Source organism: Mchenga conophoros, linkage group LG6, assembly GCF_057382185.1.
Source record: "Mchenga conophoros isolate Kocher_MC1m ecotype Shallow Benthic linkage group LG6, M_conophoros_male_GT1.1, whole genome shotgun sequence".
NCBI classification, from domain to species: domain Eukaryota; kingdom Metazoa; phylum Chordata; class Actinopteri; order Cichliformes; family Cichlidae; genus Mchenga; species Mchenga conophoros.
In genome coordinates this window covers 5,632,307-5,650,375 of record NC_140531.1, presented here as the reverse complement: position 1 = coordinate 5,650,375, position 18,069 = coordinate 5,632,307, and the positions used below count along the sequence as shown (strand labels likewise).

The 18,069-nt window shown below is 40.9% G+C and overlaps 1 protein-coding gene across 5 annotated transcripts in view; it reads left to right on the top strand.

The window, feature by feature from the left end:
* The window catches only part of LOC146571952 (glutamate receptor 2-like), a 115,534-nt gene that overhangs the window by 88,762 nt on the left and 8,703 nt on the right, over positions 1-18,069 (top strand). For 3 of the 5 annotated variants that reach the window (XR_014892628.1, XM_085275968.1, XM_085275967.1), the window contains one exon: positions 256-390. Coding sequence is in view for 4 of the 5 variants with exons in the window: in XM_085275968.1 (XP_085132094.1) it covers positions 256-390 (135 nt within the window). In the remaining variant the exon portion in view is untranslated. Of the gene's footprint in view, positions 1-255; positions 391-8,908; positions 9,085-18,069 lie in introns of those variants that run through there. The other 2 variants (XM_085275966.1, XM_085275965.1) reach the window with 1 other exon arrangement.

The following is an 18,069-nucleotide window of genomic DNA, read 5'->3' as shown; positions in this document are numbered from 1 at the left end:
CATGTAAAGTTTTAATCTAGGTCATTTATAATATATTTAGCTTGACTGATTTAGGTTCAGTTTGAGTCTACTTTTGAGTAGACCTTCCCAGTAAATAAAGTTAGCTATTAATATAAGAGCATGCCGCTAGAACTTTCTCTGGGGTTTCTGATGATTTTTCTTCCTTGTGTGTGTGTGTGTGTGTGTGTGTGTGTGTGTGTGTGTGTGTGTGTGTGTGTGTGTGTGTGTGTGTGTGTGTGTGTGTGTGCATACTAGGAGAAGACCAGCGCACTCTCTCTTAGTAATGTAGCAGGAGTCTTCTACATCCTGGTTGGAGGTCTGGGATTAGCCATGATGGTGGCACTGGTCGAGTTTTGCTACAAGAGTCGTGCAGAAGCCAAAAAAATGAAGGTATATGATCTTTAGAAGTACAAGCTGAATTTGAATTTCAATCTTAAACAATAATATAAGATTATATATTAACAATGTTGAAATAAAGTTTATTGAGGATTCTCACTAAAAACATGATGTGAAACATGATGGAATTAATCCTCCACAAACAGAAAGGTCTTACGGTTAATGAATCGTGAAAGTGATAACAGTATACCAGTGGATTCCACTATCTGATACTAATTAGTACTAAAAATTAATGAATTTTAAATTAATAGTAAAAAAGGCTTCCCAGTGTTTTAAGTGTTCAAATTTCAAATCTTTTTATTTGTTTTAAAGATTGAAAAATAGCATGACTCACAGAACAATACAATCACAATAACAGGTGCTAAGAGCTATCAGGTTAAAGAAAAATTGGTGGAGAGTCCCTATGAGAGTGTCCCCAAAAGGGTCATGGACCCCCTATTGATCCTCTACTGAGTCACAGGAGCCAAGGTGTGAAACCTAGCCCAGTCCTATCATGGCCAGCCTGGGCCATTTGAGGTCAAATGGCCCAGGCTCTTAAAACATGTGGTAATCCCAATTGGTCTTTCATCAAGTCAGCAAAGATGCACAAAAAGAAGACCAGACTCCAACTAGGGACGACCAGAAATGGGACTCTCTAACAATTGTGCTTAGAACTGAAGAAGCTTCTCAGATCAGAGGTGAAACGTTTTCAAGGAAACTTTAAAAAGTCCAGACGTTTTTTTTCCAAGCTCCGTAGACTACGATGACCTGGATGTCTGAGAACCTTCACAGACACATTATGCACTGTCACTTCTACTACTACTGATATCCAGAGGTGGGACCAAGTCATTGTTTTGCAAGTCTCAAGTAAGTCTCAAGTCTTTATCCTCAAGTCTCAAGTCAAGTCTCAAGTAATGTCAGGCAAGTCAGAGTCGAGTCTCAAGTCACTGGTGTAAAAGTCCGAGTCAAGTCACAAGTCTGAAACTTTGAATTTCAAGTCCTTTCGAGTCTTTAAAAAAAAAGAAGAAAAAATAATGTTGCAGTTATGCTAAATGTAAATATTAGACCATGTAATTTTAAAATCTGTGTTTTTCTCAACACATGACAAAATAGTGAACTTAGAAAATATACACAAATTGTGAAATTGCACCTCTTTAAAATGCAGCTCAATTAAACCTAGCTCCAAGAATAATTTTCACCGACAGTTCTGAGATAAGCTGCATGTTAGTCTTGGATGCGGTTGTAGGACCAGCTTTAAAATCGCATGACAAAAATATCATACACATTAAAAAAACTGCATCACCAACGTAGCCTGGACAACATTTGCTAGTTAGATGAAGTCAGCTATCTCATCGTAGCATATTTATATGCATATTTATAATCATACGGTTCTTGGAGTGAGTGCATACACTCATGAAGTTTAGTAACTTCCGGTCACTGCAACAAGCCCAGGTACAGTTTACCGACGGATGGGTGCAGGACCTTGAAATGCACCGTGTAGAAAGTAAAGACCATCGTACGTATCATAAGTTTACCAGTCTCACAAATTGTCGTCATAAATACACATTCGTTAACCGTTTATTAATAGGACCTTTGAGCTCAACGGTAATTAATTAGTAGTGGAAATAATTTCTGGTACCCATCACAGAAATGTAGCAGTGACAATAATATTGTATGCTGTAATCGCACTGGGCAATTAGTGATACAAAAAACCTGTTTTATCCTGTGAATAAAAGTATATGTTTTTGTCAATGTACCATAATAACAGAAGCGAAACGCAATATTGTGTCAGGACAATTCACTATTTATGCACAATAAACAAAGGAGCATAGCGCGACAATTTCTGTTCAGCGCCAGACTTACTTGTAACCTATATCACCAATTATGTTATGAAAATGACGTATTAACTACTAAAAAACACTGACCTTCGTGTAAATGCTTGGAGCAGACTAACCTGTGAGCTGGAGTGTTCTGGGACGTTATATTTGATCTTTGAATGGCTGCAATCCAGGCCACCCGTCGCGTCTTTGTTACTTCGGAAACATGGCTCGAACAATTTCTCTTCAACGACGTAATCCGATAACAACCGATCTCTTTACCCGTCAGCTTCTCGTGGCTGTCATGCGACCGGCTATTGTAGTTAATAATACAACGGCTTCTTGACATTTTTGTGTTTCTTTTTATCGCTGTATAACTGATTTCAATTGAAAGCCTGCGTGCGCTAGTACCGCTTGCCACGAGTTCCCAGAATCCTTTGCGGTTCTACCCGTGAATGACGTCACATTTTCAATCTCTATATAATATGCATGTTAAATTTTATATTTGGGGTAAAATATCAAGTCTTTTCAAGTAAACCGGTTCAAGTCCAATTCAAGTCCCAAGTCATTGGTGTAAAAGTCCAAGTCAAGTCACAAGTCTTAGAACATTTTTTCAAGTCAAGTCTAAAGTCATAAAATTAATGACTCGAGTCTGACTCGAGTCCAAGTCATGTGACTCGAGTCCACACCTCTGCTGATATCCATTTAGATTCTTTTCTCTAACTTAAGTACTTCATACAAACCTGTGTCTATTAGACCCCATTTCTATAAGACAGCTCTAAGAATGGAATGGAAGTAATTAATGCTTCAGTCTTATTACAATCTGTCTGACTCTATTAATGGGCTACATACCACAGGCTTTTAAGGGGGGGCAGTAGTTAAACTGTTACTTGAAAAACCATCACTTAACCAAACTGTCTTAGCTATAACAATACACCAAATTTCTTTTTATCTCTAAATTTCTTGAAGGAGTAGTTGTAAAACAGCTTACTGATTTGCAGAGCAGTGGTTTAAAGAGTTTCAGTCAGGTTTCAGAGCTTATCACAGCAAAGCAAAGCATTAATGAAATGATCTTGTGGGCTCTGACTGTTGACTCATCTCAGTCAGTGCGATGTTTGATCCTGTTAACCATATTTTATTACAGATTACAGCATGCTGTAGGTATTAAGCGTATGAGGTGGCTTCCATCTTATCTATCTAATAGACTTTATTCCTGGCCTGGCCCCAACCGATCACGGCAAATGGCTCCCCCTCCCCGAGCCTGGTTCTGCAGGTTTCTGGAAGTTTCTTCCTGTTAAAAGGGAGTTATTCTTTCCCACTGTCCCCAAAGTGTTTGCCCGTAGGGGGACACATAATTGTAGGGATTTTCTCTGTTTTCCTTGCATTAATTTTTTTATATTAGAAGACAAAGTACCTTGCGGCAACTGTTGTTGTGATTTGGCTCTATATAAATAAAATTGTATTGACTTGAAATGAAACTTGTTGAGAATAAGGGGAGGGAGACAGGGCAAAAAAACACAATGTGACTCTTGAACTTGGGCTTTAGACTTGAATAGGGAAAATTTCAACTGCTGTGCACATTTCAGCAGAGGTGACTTTTTACCAGGTCTACTGAATGGACGCAGCTACGGTGTAAATATTTAAAATCAACAAACCCACCCACCCCACTGATATTGCCGTGAAAATACTCAAAGCCTGACAAAGCAGACATTGGCATTACAAGAGAGCTTGCCAAACTTGGTGAGTCAACTCCAGCTCATATCAGGAAGTGTATAGGACGTAAGGAAATGAAAAAGCATTGTGACCCAGACATAAGAGCATGACTGCAGCAGTATCTGGTTTAGCAAAAATACTTGGCGTACTTGGAAATATAACTGGAACACTGAGTTTAAGCTTCACTCATCATGGATGACAAGGATTGGATGGACTGATAAGGAAGTGTCCTGGAGACCAGAGAGAAACCAGACATATAGGTCATGTATACCATACACTTTACATGATGCAAATGTAAGCATATTATACCTACATTTGTACATAATCACAGTTCTACAAGTAAAGTCAAGTTTGTCAGGATGTCATTTGGATGTTAGTTTATTTTAATGAATTGATTTCGGAATATGGCATTGGGAACACTTTTGAGTGTCAAATGGTAAAACAGCCAGCACAATGACCCTTTAAACAATTGCCACACATGTGTACGTTAAATGTAGGCCTACGGTGTTAGTCTGACAAACAGAGTCATTATAATGGAAACAGGCTTCGGTAACTGACGTGCTTCGGGTACAGATGTGGCCATGGTTGTAGCGCTGCTCTGGTGATGTGGTCAGGCTTTGAACCTGTGTCATAATCCATGAGTGTAAGGGGTAATTTCCATGAACACCTTGAACTAAGATGATCATCATAATGAAATCCTGATCATTGGAAAATAAAAAAGATACTCCTAAAAGCCAATCTTCTCTATACTCTCCGTCCTACAGTTTTTGAAAAAGTCTGCTCCCCTGGAAATCAGAGGCATCATAAACAGACCCTGGATACACCCCTGGATATCACACTTATTATAATGTTTATAGATTAGCAAAATACTTGCACAATAATTGAGAATGTGTACTTCCTATTATGGAACACATGGTCAGTTTCAGGGATTAACAATACATGTATTTGGTTAGTTTGAAACTCCTGTTTTACTTGCTGAAGGGCATCCTCGCTAGTTGGGAATGCGCTGGACCTCTACACTCTTTTCATTAGTAACGTCACCACCTGGAACAAAGCTAATAAAATCCCTGCCACAGAAGCTATAGTACATTGAAATGAACTCAACGCCAAAAGCTGAAGAGCTGAAAGAAGATTGGTTCCTGTGCTTGGTAATCTATATGTTTTAATCACATTTTTGTCTGACATTCCTAATAAACTGACACAATCAGAATCAGAATCAGAATCGTGTTTATTGGCCAAGTATATGTGCAGACACATACAGGGAATTTGGTTCCGGTAGATGGTGGCTCTCAAGCACAGCAATGTAAATCTCACACACACACACACACACACACACGTGTCTATATATACACATTACACATACATACACAAAGCTGTGTAAACCAACTATAAATAACGAATCTAAACTTATATACATAAAATACAGAAATGAATGAGGTGGAATGAATACTACAAAATGTACATAAGGTGCAGCTGCAGTCTGGCAGTGGGAGCAGTGTGACAGGTCAACTGTTAAGAAGGGAGATGGCGAGGGGAAAGAAACTGTTCCTGTGTCGGGTGGTCCTGGTCTGCAGGCTTCTGTACCGTCTGCCAGAGGGCAGCAGATCAAAAAGTCTGTGTCCAGGGTGTGAGGGGTCTGTGATGATTTTCCCTGCCTGTTTCCTGGTTCTTGAGAGGTACAGATCCTGGATGGAGGGCAGGGGGGTGCCGATGATCCTTTCTGCTGCCCGTACAGTCTGCTGCAGTCTGCTCCTGTCCTGTTTAGTGGCTGCTCCATACCAGACTGTGATGGAGGAGCACAGGACAGACTCAATGACCGCAGTGTAGAACTGGATCAGCAGCTCCTGTGGAAGACTGTACTTCCCCAGTTGTCTCAGGAAGTACATCCTCTGCTGGGTCTTTTTGAGGATGGAGTTGATGTTGGTCTCCCACTTCAGGTCCTGGGAGATGGTTGTACCCAGGAACTTGAAGGTCTTCACAGTCGACACAGGGCTGCCTGATATGGTGAGGGGGAGCAGAGTTGAGGGATGTCTCCTGAAGTCCACTGTCATCTCTACAGTTTTAAGAGTGTTCAGCTCCAGATTGTGCTGACTACACCAGTGTACCAGCCGCTCAACTTCCTGCCGGTATGCAGACTCATCACCATCTTGAATGAGGCCAATGACAGTGGTGTCATCTGCAAACTTTAGGAGTTTGACAGCCGAGTTCTTGGAGGTGCAGTCGTTAGTGTAGAGGGAGAACAGTAGTGGTGAGAGGACACATCCTTGAGGGGCACCAATACTGAGGGACCGGGTTTCAGAGGTGATCTCCCCCAGCCTCACTTGTTGCTTTCTGTCTGTCAGGAAGCTGGTGATCCACTGACAGGTAGCTGGTGACACGCTGAGCTGGGAGAGTTTGGAGGAAAGAAGTTCAGGCACAATGGTGTTAAAAGCCGAACTAAAGTCCACAAATAGGACCCTGGCATAAGTTCCCGGGCGGTCAAGGTGTTGCAGGATGTAATGCAGCCCCATGTTCACTGCATCATCCACCGACCTGTTTGCCCGGTAGGCAAACTGCAGAGGGTCCAGCTGGTGGCCTGTAATGTCTTTCAGATGGGCTAACACCAGTCGTTCGAAGGATTTCATGACCACAGACGTCAAGGCGACAGGTCTGTAGTCATTCAGTCCTGTGATGGTGGGTTTCTTGGGAACAGGGATGATGGTGGAGCGTTTGAAACAGGAGGGAACTTCACACAGCTCCAGGGATCTGTTGAAGATGCGAGTAAAGATGGGAGCCAGCTGTTCAGCACAGGTTTTGAGGCAGGAGGGTGAGACGCCGTCTGGTCCGGGGGCTTTCCTGGGCTTCTGTTTCTGGAATAGTCGGCTCACATCCTCAGTGTGTATTCTGAGTTTCAGGGAGGAGGAAAGGGGGGTGAGAGGTGTGGTGGAGGTCGTTGAGTCTGGATTGGAGAGGGTGGTGGTGGTCGTTGAGTCTGGATTGGGGAGGATGGGGGTGGTCGTTGAGTCTTGATTGGGGAGGGTGGTGGTGTTCGTTAGGTCTGGATTGGGGAGGGTGGGGGTGGTCGTTGAGACTGGATTGGGGAGGGGGAGGGTGAAGGGCGGAGAGGTGGAAGGTGTGTTGGGGGTCAATGTCTGAAGCAATGTCCCTGGGGAGGGGAGGGTGGGGCGTGGGAGTCTGTCCGTCTCAAACCTGCAATAGAAAGTGTTTAACTCGTTGGCCAGGTCTTTGTTTGCTTCAATAGTGGGTGGGGGGCGTCTGTAGCTGGTGATTTCCTGCAGGCCCCTCCACACTGACGCAGGGTCGTTGGCTGAGAGCCGTTAAAGTGGAGTATTAGAGACCAAGCAGTCAAGAACATACAGGAACAGGTGTATTCTTCAAAATATGAGTTTTATTATAGCCCCATTTCAAAAATATACAGTCACAGAATAAGCTATTTTAAGAACTAATTGAGCCTATAAGAGAGGTCAACTAAACAGAATTCTGCTCAAAAAAATAATACTTAACTAAATATCATAACTCAACAAACTGACCTGCCCAAATGAGAGACAGCAGAGGGGACAATAACTAAACATAATACAGAAAAACTAACAGCAGCCAGGTAACTCAAAAAGAACAGAAAATTAATTATTAACCACTCAGCAATAATTGCTGCAATAGCAAAAGACAAATATTATAAGCAATAATAATAAGTTTCCCATAAGTCCCATAAGATAATACAATAACATGCTTTTTTTCAGTGTTAAATATTGCCGCAATTAGCAGTACTTTGCATGTTGCAAACATTAGTTAGTAGTTGGCACCATGTTTCACACCGTGAGAAAGGAACTCACAGAAATGCATATGCAAGAGGGTGAGTCACAAAAATATCAGGTCCCACTTCTTACACAAAATTTTGTCTTAGTAAATACTTTTTTTTTTTTAAACTTTAAATACTTACTTTTAATTTTTACACCAAAACACACTTTGCACTGGTGCAAAGGTTAGTAACTCTGGCCCTTGGGCTGTGGACAGGGCTGGACTGGGACAAAAATTTGGCCCTGGCAGGAAGCCCACCATGATCACTCAAAAATAAATTAAATAAATATGTCATGTATACACATATTATGTTGATTATAGATATTAATTGTTATTGGTACAGTTGTACTTTTGTTAGGACATCTTAGTTGCACTGCAGTGCAACATGTTACAATTAAAAGCCACACTTTAGCTATTAGGAGTGGTTTATGGTCAAAGTAGCCATTCATTTTACCTATATCCTTGAATCTTTCCTTTCCTAATTATGTTAATTTCACCTTACTCCATCTCTTCCTCACTTAGTTGTTGAGACTGCTGTCCCACCTCCTACTCTTCTCCACAGCTGGTGCTACCAACAGCAGCCTCCTGTGAACCAGGGCTTGTTACTAGTTGTTGCTGGTACTGCTGTTGACGGTGCAGCAGCAGGCCCGACAGCTAACGTGTTGGTTAACTGGACATATTTTACTGCATCTACTTTTAGTTTCTTTTTCTATTTAGCTTTACAGCTCCACCTTTTCACTACTTTTTCCACACTAAACTCTTCTTCAAGGTGCGTGCACATCGAAGGTATGATGAAGTGTAAGTAATGAAAGTTGTATGAATGTATGAGCTGTTGTACAGCTAGTGTGCAGCAGCCCTTCAATTGACCCACCGGCCCAAAAGTGCATTGGCCACCAGGAACATACCCAGTAGACCAGTCCAGAGAGAGAGAGAGAGAGAGAGAGAGAGAGAGAGAGAGAGAGATAGAGTTCTAAATGGCTGTCATGTTTTTTTTTTATTATTTTACCACATTCTTTGCATGGATGGACACGGAGACTATTTTCTTTCTTTTGACTTCTGCCATATTTTGCTTTTTCAATTATTATTGGTCTTATAGCTCAAACTACTATTGTCACTTTGTAACTTAAAGTAACAATAATAACAGTTATACTAATTTTTCTTAGAAAAATCACTGCAGCAATAACCATGACTTTATTTTTGTTATGAAGGTGGCAGCCAACACCTTGTCATCACCCCAGCACACAGGAAACTACACACACACTCTGCCTTCTCCTCAACATCCCCCCAACTACAACCTGCTGTCCCCCAGCCACCAGCCAAACTACGCCACCTATAAAGAAGGCTACAACGTTTACGGCATTGAGAGCGTCAAGATCTAACACGGGTAGGAGAGTGATGATTGATGGCTAAAAGTGTCCTTACCTTACAGCCATAGACAATGTTTGTGTCATAGACATTCAACTAATTGGTGTTAAATCATCTTTTCAAACATCCATTTAAATTCAATTTACAGCTGTATTCATATCAAACTGGTGCAAAGCAACCTCAGCGGCAAAAATAACGTAGAGTTGGAGTTAAACTTGTGCAGTCATTTTGTCTGTATTTACCAATGTAAAGAAAAACTTGTGAAGGGAAATAAGTAGTAAGTATATTAAATAGTTAATGCACAACTACTTGCATTTGTACTTTTCTGCACCCAGATCTAGTCATCTGCAAATCATTGTACAACTGAATTTGTGCCTTGTGTCATACTGTAGATGTTACCTAACATAGAGAATATGCAGGCAAATTTTCCAGATGCATAGTGTTTTGTTTCACAAACACTTGTGCAGATCTTGGGTTGTCCATATAATTTTTTTTTACCATTTCAGATATAAGTATACATTTCTACTTTTAATATAGTTGCAGTGTTGTCATTCGTTAGGCTAACTGATCACTCTAGTGGTGGTAAATTGGCAGATACACATGGTAAATTAAAAGAGGTGGTAGTTACTGAATGAATTAATACATTAAAAATAAAAAAAATATCATTATTATTATAGTAGTTATTTTTCTACAAAACATAATATATCTATATTATGATAACACTATAGTGTAGCAATTTATCTTTATGTACAGAAAGTTTACGACACCAGTGACCAGCAAACATTTTGTTTATAAACGAGCAAACTTTTTGTTTAAAATTTAAAAAGATGCTTGTTCTGAAATGAAAAACTAAAAATTAAGTGACATTTACTTTATAATTAATAAAGCATTGTTTAGTCATTGTTCACATACATGAACTGTTTTGACTGTGAACAACATAAATACAAAAGTTGCCATTGAGTCTCGCATTGCATTGTGATATGAGCCAGTGTGTGTTCAGAGTATGATGTGAATGCAGCAATTTTTCCTAACAAACAATACTAACACTGAGACAATAATAAAGTCTTTTTTTAAAACTTCAAAGTAAAAGATCAAAACTATGTATGGCTGTGGTACTCTTTTCCTTCGTTTACTTATTTCTCAACAGCTCGTTTGCCTCCTTCATCCCCCTTCCTTCTCTCTTCATTTTCTTTGGCTCCCATTTTTTCTCCACTCCTCTTCCAAACTTTCCTTTCTGTTCTTGCCCTCTCCTTTTCCTTCTCTCTGACTTCGTTGTTTGCCCTTTTACTTTTTGTTATGTTTGTCTGTACGTTATCCTTTTCTCCTACTCTTGTCTTAATAGCCAATCATCCTCTTTACTGAGTACTCCTATGTGACTTAATGTCAGTTTTTATTCGGTGGCCCTAATAATTTAGACTGGTAATAACACAAAATATGAGTTATTCTGTTAATTACCTAATTGGAAACAGCCCTATAATTGCTTTAATGATAGATAACCTGTGATTATCCGAGTTCACAAGCCCTTAGAATATAAGAGAGAAAATTCCAATAATTCTCTTTTGAGCAAGCCCTTGGTAACAGAGGAGAATTAAAACCCCCTTTTAACAAAGAACTCTGACAGAATCAGCATTAGAGTGGCCATGGGAATTGGTTGGCAATTGAATTTAAGAGCAAATCCAAGATGGATAAAAAAAAAAACAGTCGCATCTATCTCAGTTTCTTCCTTCGTTTTGCCCCAGATTTTAGATTCAGGCTTGTGTGTGTTAAAAACTTTACCATTTAGCCTGTCGTATCAGTTCAAGACAACATTTTGCCCCAGAGTCTGTTTACATCCCTAATGTTAACACAATTGCTCATGGATTTCACGGTTTGGGAGAGAGACTTTGTTAGATAACAGTTGTTTTTTGGTTGCTGCTGTTTTGGTTGTTGTTTTTTGGCTTTAGACTAAAAAACAAAATTAAGCAAAGAAAGTTAGCAAGCTATGCTGTGCTTTAAGTCAGAATTTTCAGTGTCATGGTAACTTTTGTTGTGTACAAAGCCTGGTTCAGAGCAGGTCATGCTCACAGTTTTGGTTTAAAATCAACTGGAAGTGCCACTTTTCATCTATTAACCTACCTACCTGAACATATATGAAAACGTAATGCAAACATCATTGCACAATATAAGAAAACAATTTACCTTCTCCACTGATGGCACCTTGCAGCTTCCTATGTCTTTAAGATCCCACCATCTGTGTAAGGTGAAGTCCACTTGTGCACACTTACCTACACTCTTATATGCCACTCTATGATCCTCCCTCTTCTTAAATAATAATAATAATAATAATAATACATTTTATTTATAGGGGCCTTTAAAGATCCTCAAGGTCACCTTACATTAGTACAACAAAATAAAAACATACAGTAAACACAAAAATTAAAAAAAAATAATGTAAGTAAGTATAAATGCTAAACAAGGAAAAATAGACTAAAAGTGATGAGTATGCAATTCTGAACAGATGGGTTTTAGACACGATTTAAAAGTAGAGAGAGTTTGTAGTCGATCATGTTCACAGTACATATTCACCACAGCTATTTCCATCTTTTTCACAAAATCCATCACCATGTGTTGTTCTGCATTTCTTTTCTTAACACCATACCTAGCCAATACGTTTATTTTTGGCAAATAGTAAAACAGTTTCCACAAGCACTTCATCAGCGTCCCCTTCTCCTATAGCCGTGAGGGTGAAACCTTTAGAGATAAAAGCAAAATCCTCCAAACCCACATAAAGGCTGACGCCAGCTAAGAAATGGGGTTTATTCCCACAAGAGTTTATCGGATGCTGAGTCCAGAGCAATAGCGAGCCATTAGGGAGGCCTGTGAGTCTAAGAAATAACAACTACAGAGCGTGAGTTTCCCTGAAATGCCTGCAGACATGATAGGTTATCTACAGATCAACGGGTGGAAATTCCTTATGGGACAAGATTGATGACCCACACGAGCCTCAAAAATGTGGGAGATGATTGTGTGTTTGGAAAAGAAAAAACAGAGAATTGAGGCAGGTCAGCATAAGACTGGGCCATATTGAGGTCATTATATCTGCATGGAGAGGGACGTCGGCATGACCTGAAAGGTCAGAAAGTGACTCCCAGTAAATTAAAAAATAAAATGAAAAACCAGAAGCTGCTTAGCTGTAGACAACCCCAGGCTAGAGAGAACCAGGAGCTCATGAAGAATACCAGACCTACGGGGATGGGGGGAGTGTTTTTAACCCAATTCAGTTTATTATCATTGTGTACTCCGAGGTATTTATAGTCCTCCCCAATGTCTACATGGACCTCCTGGATCGAAACAGGGGTAACACATTTCCTGGTCCTCCTAAAGTCCACAATCAGTTCTTTGGTCTTTGCCACGTTGAGCTGCAGATGATTCTGCTCGCACTGCGTGACAAATGAGTCAACAACAGCCTGGTACTCTGTTTCATCACCGTCACTCATAAGATAAAAGAGATAAAATAAGATAAACCTTTATTAGTCGCACACATGGGACCCATGGGTCTCTGTGCAGTGGCTGAAGTGCGTGGTGTAGAGGGTGAACAGGAAAGAGGCTTGTCCCTTGTGGTGCCCCTGTTTTGCTGATCCCCTTGTCAGACACACAATGTTGAAGACCCACATATTGTGATCTTCCCGTCAGGTAATCAACAATCCATGACACAATCCGGTCTTTAAGTCTGACATCATTAGCCGTGTCTGGGCCCTAACTCCGTTGCATATCTATAAGTCAAACGAACACTGCGGCATCACTGAAAGTTGAAAAACTGTCTAAATTCTTTCATCTGTAATAGAATGATCAGTGTGGCTGCTCTACCAGGTGTAACAATTAAGTTTAACATCCAGGCATCCATGAAAACAGATTTTATGACATTTAACTGAGTTAGAAGTTAGCAGGGAGTTAGCTCGCTAGCTTCCATCTAAATACATATAGCATGTGCTGACTGAGGGATTTTGGAAACAAATGAAGGCGTACAGCTCTGCTATCACTTCCAACATAAATGAAGACAGAAACTAAACAGCAGTGACGTTTGTAGAGTTATTGAAGTTGGGCTAGCTGGTATATAATGATATGCTACGTGATCGCTAGCGACACAGCTATGTTAGCATACTAAACACAGTGAAGCTGGAGGATGAACACTTTTTTCCCCTCGATAAAAGTTAACGTGAGGATTCTCGGTGGTCAGGGACAAATGGAATCGCATGGCACTCTGCTGTAAACGGACCAAACTTCAGTCAGAACAACTGAGATAATCGATTCACAATACGAGGTTAGTCATTCAAATACTGATGAAAAACTAAAAATTAAGTGAGCTGGGCTGTAGTTACATGGTAAGGTTTTAAAAACTGAGCTTTAAAATGAATAGCGGTAAGAAAATCCGAGAGAGGCCGACAGTGATCACTGACTGTTTTAGGGGCTTTTTGTGATTAAATAGAACAAGATACAAAGCATTAAAACATGTTAAAAACACGAAAGCCTTAATAAACGCAGGGTAGTTTGGGCCCGGAAGCAGGATTCGTCACGTCATCACTTAACGACCGGATAGAACAGGAGTCGGCAATCTGCGGCTCTTTAGTCCTTATAGTGCAGCTCCGCGTGGTTTGGGAAAATAAATTAGAAGTATTTAGCTGAAGTGTATTTTATTTATGTTAGTTCTTTTTTACCTTGTAGTTCTAAATTGGAAGATTATTGTGATATTGAAATATAAAAATAAAATTATATTCTTTTATTTTTTCATCGCTCAAAATAAGCGTCACACTCGCGAAAGCCGGTATGCCTGCCGAAATGCCGCGCATTTATCGAGACTTTCAACCCCAGGTAGGCCAATTATAGATCCACATTATGTCAGCAGCTATTCTCCACCGTGAACTATGTTAAAGACAAACACCGCTCACGCCTCACAGATGGCAGCTTACAGTCCTGCGTAAAGATGAAAGTCACTTCGTACAGCCCCGATTTGCAGACGCTGTGCGCAGAGGTTCAGGAGCAGAAGTCCCATTGTAAACATATCACGGCAGACACGACGATGTTTGCATGAACATGCTTTTCAGCATCTCTTTAACGACCACTTTTCACACACGGTTGTTGACGCATACAGCCGGCTGTAGCTTTTCAGCTCACAGCCCGACACTAGTGATGGGATTTTCGGCTCTTTTTAGAGAACCGGCTCTTTCGTTTCGGCTCACTAAAAAGATCCGGATCTTTCGGCTCCGAACCGGCTCTTCAGGTTGTTTTGTTGCTTTAATTAATTTATTATTAACAACAATATAAAATTATGCACAAAAGGAATTACTAATGGTTCAAGGTTCAAGGTTCTTTATTATTCGTCACATGCATAGTTATACAAGTATAACACACAGTGAAATGTAGCCTGACACGCTCCTCGACATGTGCAAAAATTGGGGGGGGGGGGGGGGGGGGGGGGTGTAGAGGAAGAACATTATATATATATACATATATATATATACACATATAGTATATACACTGGGTGAATGTGCAGTAGTAGCAGCAAGCAGGTGAATTCTGTACATTAATATGAATAGACATCTGACTATTTTACAGGATAGACAATATAAACATATTTAAAATTAAAGGAATTGAAATGTACATTGTGCCTTGGTTTAGTGTCTGGAAGAGTCCTGTCTCAGTCAATTATAGATGATGTGAGAGGGCGGGTGTGTGTGTTTAGGGCACGGATGGCTTGGGGATAGAAGCTCCTCTTGAGTCTCTCTGTCCTTGCCCGGAAGATGCGGAACCTTCTACCAGATTGCAGAAGTTGGAACAGTTTGTTGCCATCTCCTGGTGTAGGTGTCCTGAAGCGGGGGGAGAGCAATCCTGCAGCAGTGTTCTGCTGTACGGATCACTCTCTGGAGAGCTTTTTGGTCCTTCACACAGCTGTTCCCGAACCACGATGTCATGTTCTGTGTGAGGATGCTCTCCACAGCGCCTGTATAGAAAATCCTGAGGATCTTTGGAGAGACCCTGAACTTCCTCAGTTGTCGAAGGTGATACAGGCACTGCCTAGCCTTTTTGGTCTGGACCTGAATGTGGGCAGCCCATGTCAGGTCTGAGGAGATGTGGACACCAAGATACTTGAAGGACTGCACCCTCTCCACTGGAGCTCCATTGATGATAATGGGCTTGTAGTCTCTGTGCTGACCCCTTCTGAAGTCCACCACCAGCTCCTTGGTCTTGCTGACGTTCAGCTGGAGGTGGTTGTCCTGGCACCACGATGCCAGATTCTTCACTTCATCCATGTAGGCCGCCTCATTGTTGTTGGAGATGGCACCCAACACCACTGTGTCGTCAGCAAACTTCACAATGGTGTTGGAGCCATGGGTGGCCACACAGTCTGAAGTGTAGAGGGAGTAGAGCAGTGGCGAGAGGACACATCCCTGAGGTGCTCCTGTGTTGATGGTGATGCTGTTGGAGAAGCACCTGCCCACCCTCACCACCTGAGTTCTGCCAGTGAGGAAGTCCAACACCCATGCACACAGACGGCTGTTAAGTCCCAGATCCCTCAGCTTTGTGAACAGTCTGCAGGGCACTATTGTGTCGATGTTTGCATGAACATGCTTTTCAGCATCTCTTTATTGACAACTTTTCCCACACGGTTGCTGACGCATACAGCCGGCTGTAGCTTTTCAGCTCACAGCCCGACACATACCAACACAACAGCATAGATAGCGCAGACATAAAGTGTTTTCTTTTGCGTGAAAACCAGGTCCAAATGGCTCTTTGGGTGTTAAAGGTTGCTGACCCCTGGGATAGAAGCATCCACCTCCATCTTTGTCAGCTTATCACCTGTGAGGCTTGGCCTGATGGTGTTGAATGCACTGGAAAAGTCGAAAAATATGACCCTCACAGTGCCCTCTGGTTGGTCCAGATAGGTGTAGACACAATTGAGCAGGTAGATCACGGCATCCTCAGCTCCAAGGTTGGGCTGGTGAGTGAACTGAAGGGGATCCCGATGTGGTCTGACATTTCAAACAGTTGTGAGATTCAGTCTTCTGAACTGCTCATCTCACAGGTTGCAGGGACTCCTCTAGGCACTCCAATTTATGCTTTGTCAAGTCCCGTTCTCTCCACCTCTCTCTCTGGTATCTAATCAACCAATCAGGTGTGTTTGCATGAGATCCACCGATCTTCAGTCAGATATTATCATTCTCATTCTCTCTCTATCTCTCTAACATGGAAAATTGCGTTAATTTATTCAGTCCAATATGAATAAGCTTCATTTCATGTTTCATTCAGTTTAGGTTTCATTTGCACATTCAATTTAGCACAATCCCTCTTAATCCAAATACTTTTTCTCTTTAAAACTCTCTCAATCACTGTCAAAGGAGCTTGCAAAAAAAGCATCTGGACTTCTTTAAGTTGCTTGAAAATGTTTCACCTCTCATCCAAGAAGCTTCTTCAGTTCTAAGTAGAGATGGCACGATACCACTTTTTTATGTCCGATACCGATATCATAAATTTGGATATCTGCCGATACCGATATGAATCCGATACAGTGTTTTTTAATCAACAAAACTGTTTTTTTAAATATCTTGCTGCATTTTGTATAAGTTCATACTCAAGTTTAAAACAACAACTACACTAAAGCTATTCTGCTATACCTGTATGCAAAAAAATTTTTTTTCATAGTTCAGCAATACTGATCAATCTAATAAACTTAAACCTACACCATCCTCCCTATTCTGGTATTTTAAAGAGTACTTAGCATAAATATTAAGCAACCTAACTAATAGGGTTCCAACAACAAAAATAAATAAATAAAAAATAGGGAACCACCCCTCACGCGCCACCTCATGATGCTTAATCGACGTAATCAACCTTAATTTGATGCAGTGTGAAAAAAAATGCACAGAAATCAATTATTTTTCAAGAAATATTAAATAGATTCAACATCTTTGTCACGGATTGCCGGGGCAAGCCGTGTGGAATGTAGGAAGGACCCAAAAGGCAGCAGCTCTGGTGCAGGTGAGTGTTTATTAACAGGGGTGGGTAAGTACAAACAGCGGTGGCGACAAAACATGAAACTGGAAACCTAAACTGGGTAAACTAATAAGACAAACCAGAATGAGGATGCAGGGAGGTCCGGAGAAATACATATGGGAAGACGCAGGGAGACCAAGGGGAAACAACACAGACGAACCAGCAATTACTAAGACAGAAAATACAACTTAAATACACTCAGAGAACACAGGGAGATTACACACAGGTGGGAAACACAGCTGGGAGTGATTAACATAACGAGACTAGGGAGGCAAACTGAAAACACTCACATAAGACGCAGACCTTCACAATAAAACAGGAACACACGGGCAGAACAGAGTAAACACTAAACAAAGGAAGAACAGAACCAAAATCGAAGAGAAAACACAAAATGCTGGGTCAAAAGGACCCAGGATCATGACAATCTTTCTTCAACAAAATTGCAGACTGCACAGATGGTACCTTCCCAAAGGAAAAAGTACTATAGCTTACTAGGGTATATATATTAGACTTAATAGTTACTATATACAGTAATTGACTTCTATTCATTTTACATCAAATTAAAACTTTGGGTGTCAGATAATTATTTATTAAAAGCTAGACATTTTAAATGAGAATAAGAAAGAAAAGTATGTCTTTGTGCCCCCTTTTCCCTGTTAATGCCCTATCGGCCCCCCTGACTAAACTTTGCTAGATCCGCCCCTGCACAGTTACCAGCCGTCAGCTATGTAGAAAAAGATCCTCGAGTAGAAAGTAATATTAAATCAATTCTAACAACAGCTTATCAAGCTTAAATGTGCTGCTGTTGTTCAGCCGCTGGTTTCCTCTTTCTGGTGCAAAGTGGGCCAAAAACAAACCAGAGAGATGGACTCGCGACAGAAAAGCCGATTATCTGATCATTAAGCAGTTTCATGATTGAAGTAGCAGCAAGAAGAGGCAGTCGCTTGTTAAGCTTAACGCAGGAATGCTTTACAAA